This window comes from Bombina bombina, chromosome 3 (genome assembly GCF_027579735.1).
Source record: "Bombina bombina isolate aBomBom1 chromosome 3, aBomBom1.pri, whole genome shotgun sequence".
Taxonomy (NCBI): Eukaryota; Metazoa; Chordata; class Amphibia; order Anura; family Bombinatoridae; genus Bombina; species Bombina bombina.
Window position 1 is genome coordinate 191,260,873 of NC_069501.1, and position 19,023 is coordinate 191,279,895.

Consider the following 19,023-nt stretch of genomic DNA (forward strand, 5'->3'; position numbering starts at 1 on the left):
TCTGTGATAATTGATCACATTACACCGATAATTGACTTTTATACTTTATAATGTGATGTTACTGTAGAAATAACTATCAGCTAGATTACGAGTTGTGCGTTAGGCTGAAAAAGCAGCGTTAACAGGTCTTAACGCTTCTTTTTCACTACCGCTGGTATTACGAGTCTTACAGGTTTAGGGGCACTGCACACTTTTTTGGCCTTACTGCAAAACGACTTACATAAACTTCGTAAAGTCTTTTTTCTATGGGACTTCCATAGCGCCAGTATTATGACTCTGTCCTGGGAGGCCAAAAAGTGAGCGGTACACCCTCTACCTCCAAGATCCCTAACGCATTTTAAAGTCAGTAGTTTTATGGTACAACGCTGTAACATAGAACTCATAACTAAAGTGCTAAAAAGTACACTAACACCCATAAACTACCTATTAACCCCTAAACCGAGGCCCTCCCGCATCGCAAACACTAAAAGAAATATTTAACCCCTAATCTGCCGCTCCGGACATCGCCGCCACTAGAATAAACATATTAACCCCTAAACTGCCGCTCTTCCACCTCGCAAACACTAGTTAAATATTATTAACCCCTAATCTGCCATCCCTAACATCGCCGCCACCTACATTATACTTATTAACCCCTAATCTGCCGCCCCCAACGTCGCCGCCACTATTCTAAATGTATTAACCCCTAAACCAAAGTCTAACCCTAACACCCCCTAACTTAAATATAATTTAAATCAATCTAAATAAAATTACTATCATTAACTAAATTATTCCTATTTAAAACTAAATACTTACCTATAAAAAATATTTTTATTTTACAGGCAAGTTTGTATTTATTTTAACTAGGTAGAATAGTTATTAAATAGTTATTAACTATTTAATAACTACCTAGCTAAAATAAATACAAATTGACCTGTAAAATAAAACCTAACCTAAGTTACAATAACACCTAACACTACACTACAATTAAATAAATTAACTAAATTAAAAACAATTAAATAAATTAAATTAGCTAAATCACACAAAAACCCCCACTAAATTACAGAAAATAATAAACAAATTACAAGATATTTAAACTAATTACACCTAATCTAATAGCCCTATCAAAATAAAAAAGCCCCCCCAAAATAAAAAAAACCCTAGCCTAAACTAAACTAACCAATAGCCCTTAAAAGGGCTTTTGAGGGGCATTGCCCCAAAGAAATCAGCTCTTTTACCTGTAAAAAAAAATACAAACAACCCCCCCCAACAGTAAAACCCACCACCCACACAACCAACCCCCCAAATAAAATAATAACTAAAAAAACCTAAGCTCCCCATTGCCCTGAAAAGGGCATTTGGATAGGCATTGCCCTTAAAAGGGCAGTTAGCTCTTTTGCGGCCCAAAGCCCTAAACTAAAAATAAAACCCACCCAATACACCCTTAAAAAAAACCTAACACTAACCCCCTGAAGATCGACTTCCTGTTCTGAAGACCGGACATCCATCCTCAAGAAAGCGGCAGAAGTCTTCATCCAACCGGGCAGAAGTCCTCAACAAAGCCGGTAGAAGTCTTTATCCAAGCCGGGCGAAGTGGTTCTCCAGATGGGCAGAAGTCTTCATCCAGAGGGCATCTTCTATCTTCATCCATCCGACGGGGAGTGGCTCCATCTTCAAGACATCCGACGCGGAGCATCCTCTTCATCCGGAGTCTTCTTACTGAATGACGGTTCCTTTAAGTGACGTCATCCGATTGGCTGACAGAATAGCCAATAGAATGCAAGCTCAATCCTATTGGCTGATTGGATCAGCCAATAGGATTGAACTTCAATCCTATTGGCTGATTGCATCAGCCAATCAGAATCTAAGGGACGCCATCTTGGATGACGTCACTTAAAGGAACCGCCATTTAGTAAGAAGACTCCGGATGAAGAGGATGCTCCACGTCGGATGTCTTGAAGATGGAGTCGCTCCGCGTTGGATGGATGAAGATAGAAGATGCCATCTGGATGAAGACTTCTGCCCAGCTTGGATGAAGACTTCTCCCGGCTTCGTTGAGGACTTCAGCCTGGTTGGATGAAGACTTCTGCCGCTTCCTTGAGGGTGGATGTCCGGTCTTCAGAACAGTAAGTCGATCTTCAGGGGGTTAGTGTTTTTTAAGGGTGTATTGGGTGGGTTTTATTTTTAGGTTAGGGCTTTGGGCCGCAAAAGAGCTAACTGCCCATTTAAGGGCAATGCCCATCCAAATGCCTTTTTCAGGGCAATGGAGAGCTTAGGTTTTTTTAGTTAGTATTTTATTTGGGGGGCTGGTTGTGTGGGTGGTGGGTTTTACTGTTGGGGCAATGCCCCGGAAAAGACCCTTTTAAGGGCTATTGGTAGTTTAGTTTAGCCTAGGGTTTTTTTTTATTTTGGGGGGCTTTTTTATTTTGATAGGGCTATTTAATTTATTTAATTGTAGTGTAGTGTTAGGTATTATTGTAACTTAGGTTAGGTTTTATTTTACAGGTAAATTTGTTACCTGTATTGTATCTAGCTTAGGGTTTATTTTACAGGTAATTATTTAGTTTTAAATAGGAATTATTTAGGTAATAATATTAATTTTTATTTAGATTCATTGTAATTATATTTAAGCTAGGGGGTGTTAAGGTTAGACTTAGGTTTAGCGGTTAATAAATTTAGTATAGTGGCGGCGACATAGGGGGCAGCAGATTAGGGGTTAATAAAGGTAGGTAGGTAGGTGGTGGCGATGTTAGGGACGGCAGATTAGGGGTTAATAATATTTAACTAATGTTTGCGAGGCAGGAGTGCTGAAGTTTAGGGGTTAATATGTTTATTATAGTGGCGGCAATGTCCGGAGCGGTAGATTAGGGGTTAATAAAATAATGTAGGTGTCGGCGATGTTGGGGCGGTAAATTAGGGGTTAATAAAATAATGTAGGTGTCGGCGATGTTGGGGGCAGCAGATTAGGGGTTAATAAGTATAATGTAGGCGGTGTCCGGAGCAGCAGATTAGGGGTTAATAAGTATAATGTAGGTGTCGGCGATGTCGGGACGGCAGATTAGGGGTTAATAAGTGTAAGATTAGGGGTGTTTAGACTCGGGGTTCATGTTAGGGTGTTAGGTGTAAACATAAAATGTGTTTTCCCATAGGAATCAATGGGGCTGCGTTACTGAGTTTTACGCTGCTTTTTTGCAGGTGTTAGACTTTTTCTCAGCCGGCTCTCCCCATTGATTCCTATGGGGAAATCGTGCACAAGCACGTAAGACCAGCTCACCGCTGATTTAAGCAGCGCTAGTATTGGAGTGTGGTAAAAACAGAATTTATGCTTACCTGATAAATTTCTTTCTCTTGTAATGTATCGAGTCCACGGATTCATCCATACTTGTGGGATATTCTCCTTCCCTACAGGAAGTGGCAGAGAGAGCACCCACAGCAGAGCTGTCTATATAGCTCCTCCTTTAGCTTCACCCCCCAGTCATTCGACCGAAGGCTAGGAAGAAAAAGGAGAAAATATAGGGTGCAGTGGTGACTGAAGTTTTTTTAAATAAAAATATACTACCCGTCTTAAATAGATAGGGCGGGCCGTGGACTCAATACATCACAAGAGAAAGAAATTTATCAGGTAAGCATAAATTCTGTTTTCTCTTGTAAGATGTATCGAGTCCACGGATTCATCCATACTTTTGGGATACCAATACCAAAGCTTTAGGACACGGATGAAGGGAGGGACAAGACAGGTTCCTTAAACGGAAGGCACCACTGCTTGTAGAACCTTTCTCCCAAAAATAGCCTCCGAAGAAGCAAAATAATCAAATTTGTAAAATTTGGAAAAAGTATGAAGCGAAGACCAAGTCGCCGCCTTACAAATCTGTTCAACAGAAGCCTCATTTTTAAAAGCCCATGTGGAAGTCACTGCTCTAGTAGAATGAGCAGTAATTCTTTCAGGAGGCTGCTGGACAGCAGTCTCATAAGCCATACGGATGATGCTTTGCAGCCAAAAAGAAAGAGAGGTAGCCGTAGCCTTTTGACCTCTCCGCTTACCAGAATAGACAACAAACAATGAAGATGTTTGACGGAAATCTTTGGTTGCTTGTAAGTAGAACTTTAAAGCACGAACCACATCAAGATTGTGCAACAGAAGTTCCTTCTTTGAAGAAGGATTAGGACACAGCGAAGGAACAACAATTTCCTGATTGATATTCCTATTAGAAACAACTTTAGGAAGGAATCAAGGTTTGGTACGTAAAACCACCTTATCTGCATGGAAAATAAGATAAGGTGAGTCACACTGTAAAGCAGATAACTCAGAAACTCTTCGAGACGAAGAGATAGCTATTAAAAACAAAACTTTCCAAGATAGAAGCTTAATATCTATGGAATGCATAGGTTCAAATGGAACCCCTTGAAGAACTTTAAGAACCAAGTTTAGGCTCCATGGCGGAGCAACAGGTTTAAATACAGGCTTGATCCTGACCAAGGCCTGACTAAACGCTTGAACGTCTGGGACATCTGCCAGACGTTTGTGTAAAAGAATAGACAAAGCAGATATTTGTCCCTTTAAGGAATTAGCTGATAATCCCTTCTCCAATCCTTCTTGGAGAAAAGACAAAATTCTAGGAATCCTAATCTTACTCCATGAGTAACCCTTGGATTCACACCAACAAAGATATTTGCGCCAAATCTTATGATAGATTTTCCTGGTGACAGGCTTTCTAGCCTTAATCAGGGTATCAATGACCGACCCAGAGAAACCACACTTTGATAGAATCAGGCGTTCAATCTCCAAGCAGTCAGACGCAGAGAAATTAGATTTGGATGCTTGAACGGACCTTGGATTAGAAGGTCCTGCCTCATTGGCAGAGTCCACGGTGGAACAGATGACATGTCCACCAGGTCTGCATACCAAGTCCTGCGTGGCCACGCAGGTGCTATCAGAATCATCAAAGCTCTCTCCTGCTTGATTCTGGCAACCAGATGTGGGAGGAGGGGAAACAGTGGAAATACATAAGCCAAATTGCAGGACTAGGGCACTGCTAGAGCATCTATCAGTACCGCCTGGGAATCCCGAGACCTGGACCCGTAACGCGGAAGTTTGGCGTTCTGTCGGGACGCCATCAGATCCAATACTGGTGTGCCCCATAGCTGAGTCAGCTGGGCAAATACCTCCGGATGGAGCTCCCACTCCCCCGGATGAAAAGTCTGACGACTTAGGAAATCCGCCTCCCAGTTCTCTACCCCTGGGATATGGATTCCTGAGAGATGGCAAGAGTGATCCTCCGCCCATCGGATAATTTTGGTTACCTCCATCATCGCTAGAGAACTCTGTGTTCCTCCTTGATGATTGATATAAGCTACAGTCGTGATGTTGTCTGACTGAAATCTGATGAATTTGGCCGCAGCTAGCTGAGGCCACGCCTGAAGCACATTGAATATCGCTTTCAGTACTAGAATGTTTATCGGGAGGAGAGATTCCTCCCGAGACCATAAGCCCTGTGCTTTCAGAGATTTCCAGACTGCACCCCAGCCTAGCAGGCTGGCATCTGTCGTTACTATGAGCCACTCTGGCCTGCGGAAACATATTCCCTGAGACAGGTGGTCCTGAGACAACGACCAGAGAAGAGAATCTATGGTCTCTTGGTCCAGATGCAGTTGAGGAGATAAATCTGCATAATCCCCATTCCACTGTTTGAGCATGCATAGTTGCAGTGGTCTGAGGAGTAGGCGGGCATAAGGAACTATGTCCATTGCCGCTACCATAAGTCCGATTACCTCCAAACACTGAGCCACTGATGGCCGAGGAATGGAATGAAGAGCTCGGCAAGTGATTAAAAGTTTTGATTTTCTGACCTCCGTCAGAAATATTTTAATTTCTACCGAGTCTATCAGAGTCCATAGGAAGGAAACTCTTGTGAGAGGGACGAGAAAACTCTTTTTTATGTTCACCTTCCACCTGTGAGATCTCAGAAATGCCAACGTGTGAGACTTGGCTAGCTGGAAAGTCGAGGCCTGAATTAAGATGTTGTCTAGATAAGGACCGCCAAAAGGGACCCTAGCACCTTTGTGAAAATTCTGGGAGCTGTGGCCAACCTGAAAGGAAGGGTCACAAACTGGTAATGCCTGTCCAGAAAGGCGAATCTGAGGAATTGATGATGATCTCTGTGAATAGGGATGTGTAGATACGCATCCTTTAAGTCCACGGTAGTCATATATTGACCCTCCTGGTTCAGAATAGTGCGAATAGTCTCCATCTTGAAATATGGTACTCTGAGGAATTTGTTTAGAATTTTGAGATCCAAAATTGGTCTGAAAGTTCCCTCTTTTTTGGGAACCACAAACAGGTTGGAGTAAAAACCTAGCCCTTGTTCTGCTCTTGGAACTGGGCGAATCACTCCCATGGTATGTAGGTCTTCTACACAGCGTAAGAACGCCTCTCTCTTTGTCTGGTTTGCAGACAATTGAGAAATGTGAAATCTCCCCCTTGGGGGGGAGGAGTCTTTGAAGTCCAGAAGATATCCTTGGGACACAATTTCTAAAGCCCAGGAGACGTGAACATCTCTTGCCCAAGCCTGAGCAAAGAGAGAGAGTCTGCCCCCTACTAGATCCGGTCCCGGATCGGGGGCTACCCCTTCATGCTGTTTTAGAGGCAGCAGCAGGCTTCTTGGCCTGTTTACCTTTGTTCCAAGCCTGGTTAGGTCTCCAGACTGACTTGGATTGGACAGAATTCACCTCTTGCTTTGCTGCAGGGGAAGCGGGACCACCCTTGAAGTTCGGAAAGGAACAAAAATTATTTTGTTTGGTCCTCATCTTATTTGTTTTATCCTGAGGGAGGGCATGGCCTTTCCCTCCAGTGATGTATGAAATAATTTCTTTCAGTGCAGGCCCGAATAGGGTCTTTCCTTTGAAAGGGATGTTCAACAATTTAGATTTTGATGACACATCAGCAGACCAGGACTTAAGCCATAACGCCCTGCGTGCTAAAATGGCAAAACCTGAATTTATTGCAGCTAATTTAGCCATTTCGAAAGCGGCATCTGTAATGAAAGAATTAGCCAATTTAAGGGCCTTAATTCTATCCATAATATCCTCTAATGGAGTCTCCACCTGGAGAGCCTCTTCTAAAGCCTCAAACCAGAAAGCAGCTGCAGTAGTTACAGGAACAATGCATGCAATAGGTTGGAGAAGAAAACCTTGATGAACAAAAAATTTCTTTAGGAGACCCTCTAATTTTTTATCCATAGGATCTTTGAAAGCACAACTGTCTTCGATAGGTATAGTTGTACGCTTAGCAATAGTAGAAATAGCTCCCTCCACCTTAGGAACAGTCTGCCACGAGTCCTGTATGGTGTCAGATATGGGAAACATTTTCTTAAAAACAGAAGGGGGAGCGAACGGAATACCTGGTCTATCCCACTCCTTAGTAACAATAGTCACAATCCTCTTAGGAACTGGAAAAACATCAGTGTAAACAGGAACCTCTAAGTATCTGTATCTGTATTCATAACTGTGGCCATGTCTTGTAAAGTAAATGAATTAGACGCACTAGAGGTACTTGGCGTCACTTGTGCGGGCGTTACGGGTTGTGACACTTGGGGAGAGCTAGATGCTAAACCCTCATTTCCTTCTAACTGAGAATCATCTATTGCAATATTTTTAAGTGCTAAAATATGCTCTTTATACTTTATAGACATATCAGTGCAAGTGGGACACATTCTAAGAGGGGGTTCCACAATGGATTCTAAACACATAGAACAAGGATTCTCCTTGGTGTCAGACATGTTAAACAGGCTAGTAATGTAACAAGCAAGCTTGGAAAACACTTTAAGCAAAGTAAATAAAACTTTAAACAAAAACGGTACTGTGCCTTTAAGAGAAAAAAAGCTGCACAAACTCTGCAAAACAGTGTAAAAAAGCAGTAAACACAACAAAATTTTTACAGTAGCAGCATAAAGCCTTAGTAACTTTGCACAACTATGCAAATAAACAATTAACCCCTTAATGTAAAAACCGGATTGAAAAAACTTCAAAACTGGTAAAATAACGTTCAGCACCTTGCCACAGCTCTGCTGTGGCGCCTACCTGCCCTTTAGGAACGATTTGTGGGGAAAAACCTCTTTACAGCCCTCAAATACAGCAGGAATCTCTGGAGAAGTAGCTGGATGCTTCTGAGGTAAATAAACTGTGCAACTGAAAATAGGCCCTTCCCACCTCACTCGAAGTTATGGGGCCTAAAAATCACCACAGAGTGTTTCTTAAACTAGCCATGTGGGTTAATAACCCTTAAACAAGCCACAAAGACCCTTTAAATTCCCTCAAAAAACGTTTTATTTGTAACTAAACCAAAACGTTTTTTCCTATTAGTGTCACCAGTAACTATGAGCCCTTTATGCAAGCTTGGATTCCTCTTTTACTGAATACAGCTTACCTTTCCCTCATGGGGATTTTGCCAGCCTTTTCTAGAAATAACATAGTCTGTCTAGAAAAAAACAGACTGAACATACCTTAATGCAGTTTAGCCTGCAAACTGTTCCCCAAACTGAAGTTTTCCTGTACTCTTCAGCCCTTGTGAGAACAGCAGTGGATCTTAGTTACAAAATGCTAAGATCATCATCCTCCTTGTAGAAATCTTCATCCCTTTTCTGACAGAGAGTAAATAGTACACACCGGTACCATTTAAAATATCAAACTTTTGCTTGAGAAAATAAAAACTAACATTTTTGTCACCACACTCACTTTGCCCTTCCTAGCAGTTAAGCAGGCAGAGAGAATGCCTGGGGGGTGGATCTAAGGGAGGAGCTATATAGACAGCTCTGCTGTGGGTGCTCTCTCTGCCACTTCCTGTAGGGAAGGAGAATATCCCACAAGTATGGATGAATCTGTGGACTCGATACATCTTACAAGAGAAAAGCAAAATTTTGCTCAACGCTGACTTCTTGCCTTTTAACGCCGGGTTTGTAAAAACCTGTAATACCAGCGCTGCAGGTAAGTGAGCGGTGAGAGAAAACTGCTCATTAGCACCCCATAGCCTCTAACGCAAAACTCGTAATCTGGCTGTATGTATTTACATTTACAAGTTACATTATGTGGATCAGCATCCACCAGATGAATTGAAGATACATTCTTTACTTTTTGCATAATGATGATGGTGTTAGGACTCTTAAGGGAGCCACCTGATACCTCAGTTTGTTTTTATACCACAGTAATTAACAGTTAACACTTTTTACCTTTTTCAATCAGTGCCTTAATCCTTGCAGGTGTTCCTACTCCAAGGTGAATGACATTTTTTTCCAAAAACTTGATCTGTTCTGCCACCTGGAATTTTGTATAGAAAACAAAAACCCTTTTGTTAAAACCATAACCACATATTAATTCTTACTTTAAACTATTTATACTTTGAATATTCCCAATGTTTAAGTAATACTTTTGAATAAGCATTCTCCAAAAATGATATGACCAAAAAAATTTGCTTTACATATATTAGCTACCCAAACATAAATCAAGGATTCTACTACAGTGTGGGCTGTATTGCACACTTTACAGACGTCTCGCTATTTCCTTGGTGTTTTCCTTTCCTATACGCATCTCATCCACGTTTATGAATTATAGGTAATTCCAGGACAAGTACAGTTGGCTGCCTTGATTCAAAGATGTACAAAACTTACACTGTTGCATCGAACATTACTACTATTTCCTCCAGCTAGTGTGGCAAATCAAGTGTTTGATTCAGTCAAAAAAAATATTCATTTTCTTAGATTAAAGGGACACTCAAGTCAAAATTAAACTTTCATGATTCAGATAGGGCAGGCAATTTTAAACAACTTTCCAATTTACTTCCATTAACAAAATGTGTAGTCTTTTTATATTTACGCTTTTTGAGTCGCCAGCTCCTACTGAGCATGTGCAAGAATTCACAGAATATATGTATATGCATTTGTGATTGGCTCATGGCTGTCACATGATACAGGAGGAGTGAAAATAGAAATAACTTTTACATTTGTCAGAAAAAAATCTACTACTCATTTTAAGTTCAGACTTAAGTGCTATTGCATTGTCTTGTTATCTTGCATTTGTTGATTATGCAAATCTACTGTATTTTCTGGCCCTTTAAGGAGAAATATGATGGCATCACTGGGGAAAATGAATTATGATATTCTTTCATTCCTGTTTCATTAATTCCAATGTTAATCTACGCATCTGATTCAATAAACCTCACCCATCGCTAGTTTTTTAGTGAATCAGCTGCAGAAAATCATATAGACCCTGGTGAATGGAGAAACCTCTTTGTGAATTTTGCCAACTGCTGGATTGAAATAGCAATACTGTTTAAAAATGAACCAACACAAATATCAATTTTTCTTAAAATCATATAGACATTAAAAAAAAAAAAACATTTATTAGTAAGAGTAATCTTGTGAGATCATATGACCTACACTGGTGGTAAGAAAGTACCAAGAAAGCACAGGAAGGTATGGTAATGAGAAAACTTGTTCCCTAGGAACCTGTCTTTACAGAAACTGCAACTGTTCCAAAATTATAGTGACAAGTTATACTGAATCTAGCCTGGAAATGTAAAATCCTTAACTTTCAGAGACATCAATGCTATTTTAAAGAAGCTCCAATGCCCAAGTATCCAACTTGGCCCATACTCAATAAAAATATAGCTGTTATAAAGTTATGGAGCTTGCAATTGGGTGAAAGTGACCATGCAAGAAAAAACTTGTTCTTCAGAATCAGGTGCATTGTAACTAAGCTGTCAGTGGAAGACTTGGGGATAAAATGTGCAACAAGAGGCCTATGAAACTGATAAGTAACCAGTGATTCTGACCAATCAGAAGACCAGATCTGAAAATGAATCTCTTACCTGTCCAGATTAAAACAAGAAAGCTTCTGTCATCATCGTATTACCATATGAAGTAAATAATTTTAAGCGATACATAAACTAGCCTGAAAGTAATCACCATTGCATCTGTTGTGATTACCTGACTATACCTTTTTCTAGAACAGTAATTGGCTTCTTTTTAGTTTACCTTTTTATGCAATATAATCTATTCTGGTCTGAAAAATGATTGAGAAGAGAACACACAACAGACTAACGGCTTGGTCATTTTGCTTCCGAATTCTAAAGATGTAGAATGGAGGCTGCCTTCAGGTTCATCTCTGACCATCTGAGGAAATGTGTAACCTTTGTTGTAGATCTGCCCCGAGTTCTCTCTGTTGTCTTATGCGGTTGTATTGAATCGTATCATAATGCTGAAAAAACTAGGAGCCCAGGACTTCAGCAAGAAAACAAAAACAAAAAAACAGCTCTAAGTTTTATTATAGGATCATCAAATAGAGTAGAATTGCATAATCAATAAATGCATAGCAAAAAGGTAATGCAATAGCATTTGCTCTGAATTTCAAATGAGCAGTAGATTTTTTTCTGATAAATTTAAAATTTCTTCCATTTGCTGGTCTCGTTTATCATGTGACAGCCATCAGCCAATCACAGACTCATATACATATACGCTGTGCTGTAACGGCATGAGACATGTTGGATGTGAAAGTACTATTGATTCACTGGCTGTGGTATTGCTACATTTCGATTCTTTGTATTTGAATACTTATTTACTTGTGATACGAATAAAAGTAAATTTTTACTTTTTCTATACTCGGCCCGTTATCTGCTAGACTCTTCACTACAGAGAATTCTCTGCTTACATATACGCTGTGAACACTTGCACATGCTCAGTAGGAGCTGTGAATATAAAGCACTGCACACAATTTGAGAATAGAAGTAAACGGGAACTTTTTTTTTTTTTTTTTTTAATTGTTTGCTCTATATGAATCATAAAAGAAAAATGTTGATTTTAGTGCCCCTTTAAAAGAGAGTACTAGTAATCAAAACCATCTCCCTTAGATTCTGATCCTGAGCAAAGCCCCATCCAAACGGTCATCTGTATCAATTACATGCCACTCAGAAAGCAAAAACTATTTTCTCTTGAATTTGTATGGTGAGACAGATGAAATCTCTGGAAGAAGATGGTGGGGTTTTAGCACATTAAGGGCCTGATGATCAAAAATGTGCAGACTTCGCAGGGGCTGAACTCAATGGATGATAAAAGAAAAAACTTAAATTATGCTTACCTGATAATTTTCTTTTCTTCTGATGGAAAGAGTCCACAGCTGCATTCATTACTTTTGGGAATTAAGAACCTGGCCACTAGGAGGAGGCAAAGACACCCCAGCCAAAGGCTTAAATACTCATCCCACTTCCCTCATCCTCTAGTCATTCTGCCGAAGAACAAGGAACAGTAGAAGAAATATCAGGGTGAAAGGTGCCAGAAGAATAAATAATGACACCCCACATAAAAAATACGGGTGGGGAGCTGTGGACTCTTTCCATCAGAAGAAAAGAAAATTATAAGGTAAGCATAATTTAAGTTTTTCTTCTTAAATGGAAAGAGTCCACAGCTGCATTCATTACTTTTGGGAAAACAATACCCAAGCCACAGAGGACACTGAATGCCAAGACGGGAGGTAACAATAGGCGGCCCATTCTGAGGGCACCAAGCCTGAAACCACTACCCAACAAAAACCCAGCTTTGTCCTAAGCCGAGAAAACTTTGAAAAAGAAAAAGCCCCAAGGACACTGACCCGCAGATAGTCCAGACGCCTAGCTAGAGACCGCAAAATCGGACTCAACTGAGCCAACAGTCCTCCAGGAGACACCGTCGCCCAACAGTCGGTCCCTCACCACTCACCACTCACCCCTCACCAACAAAGGGAACACCAGCCTAAACTCCCAAAGAGATAGGGCAGGGAAGAACCGAAGGGAAACTGAAAAGTCACCACAAAATTCATAGAAGGAAAACCCCCAATAGCTTGCCCAGCTCACAAATCAAGCAGAAACCAGAGGTTTAGGACTGGCATCGGAACAGAGAAACTTTTCTCTCAACATCGTGCAATGCACCGAAAGACAACTGAAGACGGAGTCCTCACATCATCAGAACGTAGAATACTAAAGTATTCCGACACAAAAAACGTGTAACAGACCCAGACGAAAAAACCTGAGTCAAGAACACGCAGCCATCATCAGGATGACACAGAAAGACTACTTGCTGAGAAGTAAAAAGCAGCCAACAAGAGAACAAAAAAAACCTCCCAGACAGAGAGCACCTCTAGGCAATCTAAGCCGCCAGACCAACACATAGGTCTCCAAAAGGGGGAAGCACATAACCTCAATGAGGCCCACTGCACACCCAAGAATGAGAGGTTACAACCAGAACTTGAAGGTGGATTGGAACCCTGAACCTTCTGCTTGCAAGCTCAGGGAGCTAGCTACTATGCCAACCTAGATCCTGAAGATGACAAGGCATCTCAGAACCTGCTCCCATCCGGGCCAGCCCAAGCGTCAGCAGGTCCGAAACAGGGGAACAGAAGAACCCCAACACCAGCTCAAACGAGCGGAAGAATGGTCACAGCCATCTCAACAGAGCACGGGTGTAGACCTAAGAAAGGGGCCACACCTCCATAAGAAGGAGAATAAGCCCCCACCCTAAGAAAAAGGATGGGGCCAGAAAGGCAGAGCCCCTCCCCACAAGACACGAAGCCACAGGCTAAAGAAGAGATCAAATCTCCATTGCAAACAAACTTGGAAGGAATCCCCCTAACAAATTAGCTTGCTAACATACATCCAATGTGCAATAGTTGCAGCAGTGACACTGCAAAGCCATTCGCCTGCAGAGCAGTGAATCCATAAGGTTACTACAGCAAGCTGACTAAGAGAAACCGACCATAAAGTCGTAAGTCAAGCCCAATGAACATCGGCACTCAGAAAACCTGGCCAACCATGACCAGGTCAATTGGTCAGAGTAAAGGTCATAGCCCAAGTTCCCTGGAACGGGCGAACCCCGAACCAGCCCTAGAGCCTAAAAGTCTGGTAACAACCCGCAATGGGATCCACAAGGGAAAATACTGAGCGAAGCCTCAGCAACCGGAAGCACCAGGGAGAAGATAGGTCTGTTCCCCCAATTGTTTAAACAAACAATAACCGAGAACTTAACACCCCGTCTGATATAAAAAAACAGACCCACAGGGAAATATCAATGCAATATCCAGATCAACCCGGATAACGAAAATAACTTGCAAGCCCCGACCCAAGGAAGAGACCACCCCTTGCCATCGTTCAACGCTCCAAAGGAGCTAAGGCGTTAAAAGTCATACCACAACACTAGAGCCCATAGACGCTCAAACAGTCACAGGACCACAAGCAAGGGGTTTTTTGAGGCCAAAAACACTCTGGTCTCCACATCACCTCCATACAATTAGAGGATCACAGAGAGAAAAGGATGCGGTGCATCCCCAGCTCCGGGGAAGAACCCCAAGCAGAGCCCAAAGGAGACCACGCCCAGAGTCCCTAAAAGGGAACAACCATCTCCCAGAGGGAAAACCAGGTCCCTAAAAGGAGACCTAACCCACACGGAGAAAACGGAGGAACCAAAATGTTCTCATGAAAGCAGCTTGATATTACACAGTCAATGTGCAAATAGCCGCAGCTAGCTAAAGTTTGCAAACCTTCCGCAGCTAGGCTACCCATGAGGCTACTAGCTGCTGAAGGACCAAGTACAAAAAAGGACAATCCCAGAGCCTCAGAAGGCCAAACTGCCCAAATTGGCGGCAAGAGGGCGCTAAGCCCTCCCACCCTCCACAGCACAGGGGAGGAAAACTCTGATATCAGACGCAAGAGAGAGTGACGCAGCGGAACTCCACTGACCCAGCCAACCAGATTGAGGGCTAATAAGAACTGAAACAATCCTTCCTGCCACACGAACCCACAGTTCCTCTAGAATGCTTAGCTGAACTTGTTGAAACAAAAAACACAAATGATAATATGAGCACTTGGCGCCTCGACCGGAACAAGCCAAGCAGAAACATGCAAGTTCCCGAAGGAAACATATAAACAAAAAATAAAAGACATCCTATCGGATAAAAGAAAATATAAGGCAACCCGTAGGTTAACGCCCAAGAAGAAACAGGCCTACCCACAGGACCAGCCAAACAGAACCCTGAACTTCCAACAAAACTGGGAAGGATCTCAATAACAGACAATCAGGAGATTACTTCATCCCCTCATGTCTAATGAGGTGATCCATTCAAAGTAGAAGACTGTGGATTCCCATATCCATTAAGTATAGGGTCATCTAATAACTGAAAAACATGTCTGAGTAATACGCAAAGGCGCGCTATTCTGTAACAAAAGGCACAATACTCGGAGACAGCTACACCCGCAGGGAACTGTACAGGCCCTCCCAAGGCTGGGAGACCCGGGACAATAGGGCATGAGCACAATTGCAAATAAACATCTGGACTCTGCAGACGAATAATGGCCAAAAATATGTGGAAGCGAAAACGTGCTGCAACCTCCAGGGGGAACAAGCCGCCCTGCAAGGAGGGATAAACATAATCTGGGATATCCGCATGTGTAGTAGGAAGGATCGGTAGGGAACTCGCCTCTCGGATGACAGGGCCCCCAGAAGCGGATGGCTCAGCGGTCCCTTGATTCCCCGAGCCCGGGGAACAAGGCGCTCTAATACAGCATACCGAAAATAACTGATTGACGTGTCAACAAGGCCAAACCGGATTCTTCACAGGACAAAGAATCTGAAATTAGAACAGTCTCAGCATCAGAATCCTCCATAACTGGAAAGAGAATATGCAAATATGGACTATTGCAAACAGACTGCCTGAGCAATATTACAGATAAGCTGTTTTTACATATGTTTCCTGTAAATGTGTTTTTATGTGTCATGCGTGTCAACTTTGATTAACGTATACTGTGAATCGTGGATGCGCTTTGTCTTTTGCTTCCTTTTTTTTTTTTAAATCATATTTTTATTAGTTTTTACACATTATCCAAAACAGCATAAGTAAAAAAAAAAAAGATACAATTTTAAAAAAATTACAAAAAAATATATATTGCAACATATGCATTGATTACAAAGAAAACATAGTACATTATTTTCTAGGAGGTAGGTGTCATTAAATAGATATAATAAAAGATCATACATTATCTGTTTGCCTCTTTTACATAGAAACAAAATATTTTAGAGTAGACAAACTTATTTAAACCATATCGGAGAGGGGGGTAGGGAGAAAGAAAAAAAAAAGGGGGGGGGGAGCCGTATTCATTCACCAAATCCCCAGCAGAACTACTTCAGTGTTTCTAAATGGGTATATCAGCTGTTCTATTTCACTAGGGGGAAAGCTTTTAACAAATGGGGACTATTTCTTGAGAAAATGGCAAATGTCACTGTTATTATTCATATCTACGTTATATTGTTCCAAAATATATTGTTTTTTAAAATAATTCTTAATTTCTGATATATTGGGTGTTATTGCCTCTTTCCATTTCATGAAAATCAGGTATCTGCCTGCTAAAAAAATTATGTTAATCATTTTTTTATGATGTTGATTTTGAGTTTCTTCCCACAGAAAAATTATTTGCAAGGAATGAATAATTTTCCAGGGTAATTTTAGGGTGTTGAAAGCCCAGTAAGCTATTTTCTGCCATAGCTGGTAGATTCTGGGATAGTACCACTATATGTGCATCAGATTCGCCTTTGGATAGGAACATTTCGGACAAGAGTTGAAGGTGGGGTTCCCCCATCTGAATCCTTTCTCAGATGTATAGTAAACCCTATATAGTAACTTAACATGGGACCCTCTCCAAGTTGAAGACATTGTAGTCCGGGAAACCAGACAAAAAGACTTTTGAACAAGGTTCACATTTATATTTTCCAAATTTCTTAGGTAAAAAAAGTTTATTAAATGAGATTGTCGGTTTCTTGTGTTGCCAAATAAACCTTCGAAGGGAGACATTTAAATCTCTTATGTCTTTCCTATTCATGCAGAACATATAAGATCTTTGGCAGAAGAACCATTTTAAATAAGGCTATCCTACCTGAAATGGAAAGTGAGAAATTCTGCCAGTTTTTCATGTAGTCTTTAATTTTATCAAGGACAGGGAGAATATTCAAATTATACCAGAGTTCTGGTTGAAGAGATATATGAATACCTAAATATCTAAAAGACTTAATTACAGTTTTAAAAGGAGTTACATCTGCAGAATCCCTGCTTTTCCTAATCCATATAATTTTTGATTTTGAGGCATTAACCTTATATCCAGAAAAAGACACAAATAACTCACGGCCAGATTACGAGTTTTGCGTTATGGCTGGCTCGCTACTAACGTGCAAGTTATTTCCACCGCTCACCTTTAATAGCGCTGCTATTACAGGTTTGCAAAAAACAGCGTTTGTGGACAATATGGCAGCGTTGAGCTCCATACCGTACACAAATATTAGCGCCGCTTTGAGCTGCTTTTACGTGTTCGTGCACGATTTCCCCATAGACTTCAATGGGGAGAGCCGGCAAAAAAAAAAGTCTAACACCTGCAATAACGGAGCGTAAAGCTCCGTAACGCAGCCCCATTAAAGTCTATGGGGAAAAAAAATGTATGTTTAAACCTTACACCCTAACATAAACCCCAAGTCTAAACACCCCTAATCTGCTGCCCCCGACATCGCCGACACCTACATAAATGTATTAACCCCTAATCTGCCGCCCCCAACGTCGCCGCCGCCTACATACCGGTACATTTATTAACCCCTAATCTGCCGCCACCAATGTCGCTGCGCCTACATACATTTATTAACCCCTAATCTGCCGCCCCAACATCGCCGCCACTATACTAAAGTTATTAACCCCTAAAACTCTGGCCTCTTACATCACTAACACTAAATAAATATATTAACCCCTAAACTTAACCCTAACATAACCCTAACCGTAACACCCCTATCTTTAACATAATTTAAATAATTCTAAATAAAACTTACAATTAATAACTAAATAATTCATATTTAAAAATAAATACTTTCCTGTAAAATAACCCTAAGCTAGCTACAATATAACTAATAGTTACATTGTATCTATCTTATGTTTTATTTTTATTTTACAGGCAAGTTTGTATTTATTTTAACTAGGTAGATTAGTTATTAAATAGTTATTAACTATTTACTAACTACCTAGTAAAAATAAATACAAATTTACCTGTGAAATAAAACCTAACCTGTCTTACAGTTAAACCTAACATTACACTAAAATTAAATAAATTAAATTAAAAAATACATTTATCTAAATTACAAAAAATAATAAACACTAAATTACACAAAAATAAAAAAAGAAATGATCAAAAATAAAAACGAATTACTCCTAATCTAATAGGTACAAAAAAGAGAGAGAAGTTTGACAGTACCCAGCACTCACAAAACACTATATAGTAACAGTATGCATTGAAAACCGGATTGTGTCAAGAACTGGTTATTAAAAGTAACTTTTACTAATGATAGAATAAAAAGGGTGGTAAATAGTACCAAATGTATAACATAAATATGTGAGACATACATTTAAAACTTAGATTAAGAAACAGATCAGGACTGTGTGTGTGAGACTTCAAAAGCAGAATTACTTCCCTGGGTAATAGTTCAAATACACCGTAACCCTCAGGGCTCAGAGAATACACGGATTGCTCTAAAGCTAATCTAAAAAGGGGATTGACCCCAACAACATTACCTAATCTGAGCAATACTGGTATCTAGAGCAGGAGAGGAAACGGTTTATAAATGACTGATTAAGGAAGGCAATTGCATTGTCTGTGTGCATGAGACTTGTTAATTTGTGTTTACCTGGGACCTTTCTAAGCTCATATTGATGTGGCAATTGCCTTCCTTAATCAGTCATTTATAAACCGTTTCCTCTCCTGCTCTAGGTACCAGTATTGCTCAGATTAGGTAATGTTGTTGGGGTCAATCCCCTTTTTAGATTAGCTTTAGAGCAATCCGTGTATTCTCTGAGCCCTGAGGGTTACGGTGTATTTGAACTATTACCCAGGGAAGTAATTCTGCTTTTGAAGTCTCACATACACAGTCCTGATCTGTTTCTTAATCTAAGTTTTAAATGTATGTCTCACATATTTATGTTATACATTTGGTACTATTTACCACCCTT

The 19,023-nt window shown here is 40.7% G+C and overlaps 1 protein-coding gene across 1 annotated transcript in view; it reads right to left on the reverse strand.

The window, feature by feature from the left end:
• The window catches only part of CMSS1 (cms1 ribosomal small subunit homolog), a 770,463-nt gene that overhangs the window by 18,154 nt on the left and 733,286 nt on the right, over positions 1-19,023 (reverse strand). The window contains exon 8 of the mRNA XM_053706056.1: positions 9,201-9,288. Within this exon, the coding sequence (XP_053562031.1) occupies positions 9,201-9,288 (88 nt within the window). The remainder of the gene's footprint in view (positions 1-9,200; positions 9,289-19,023) is intronic.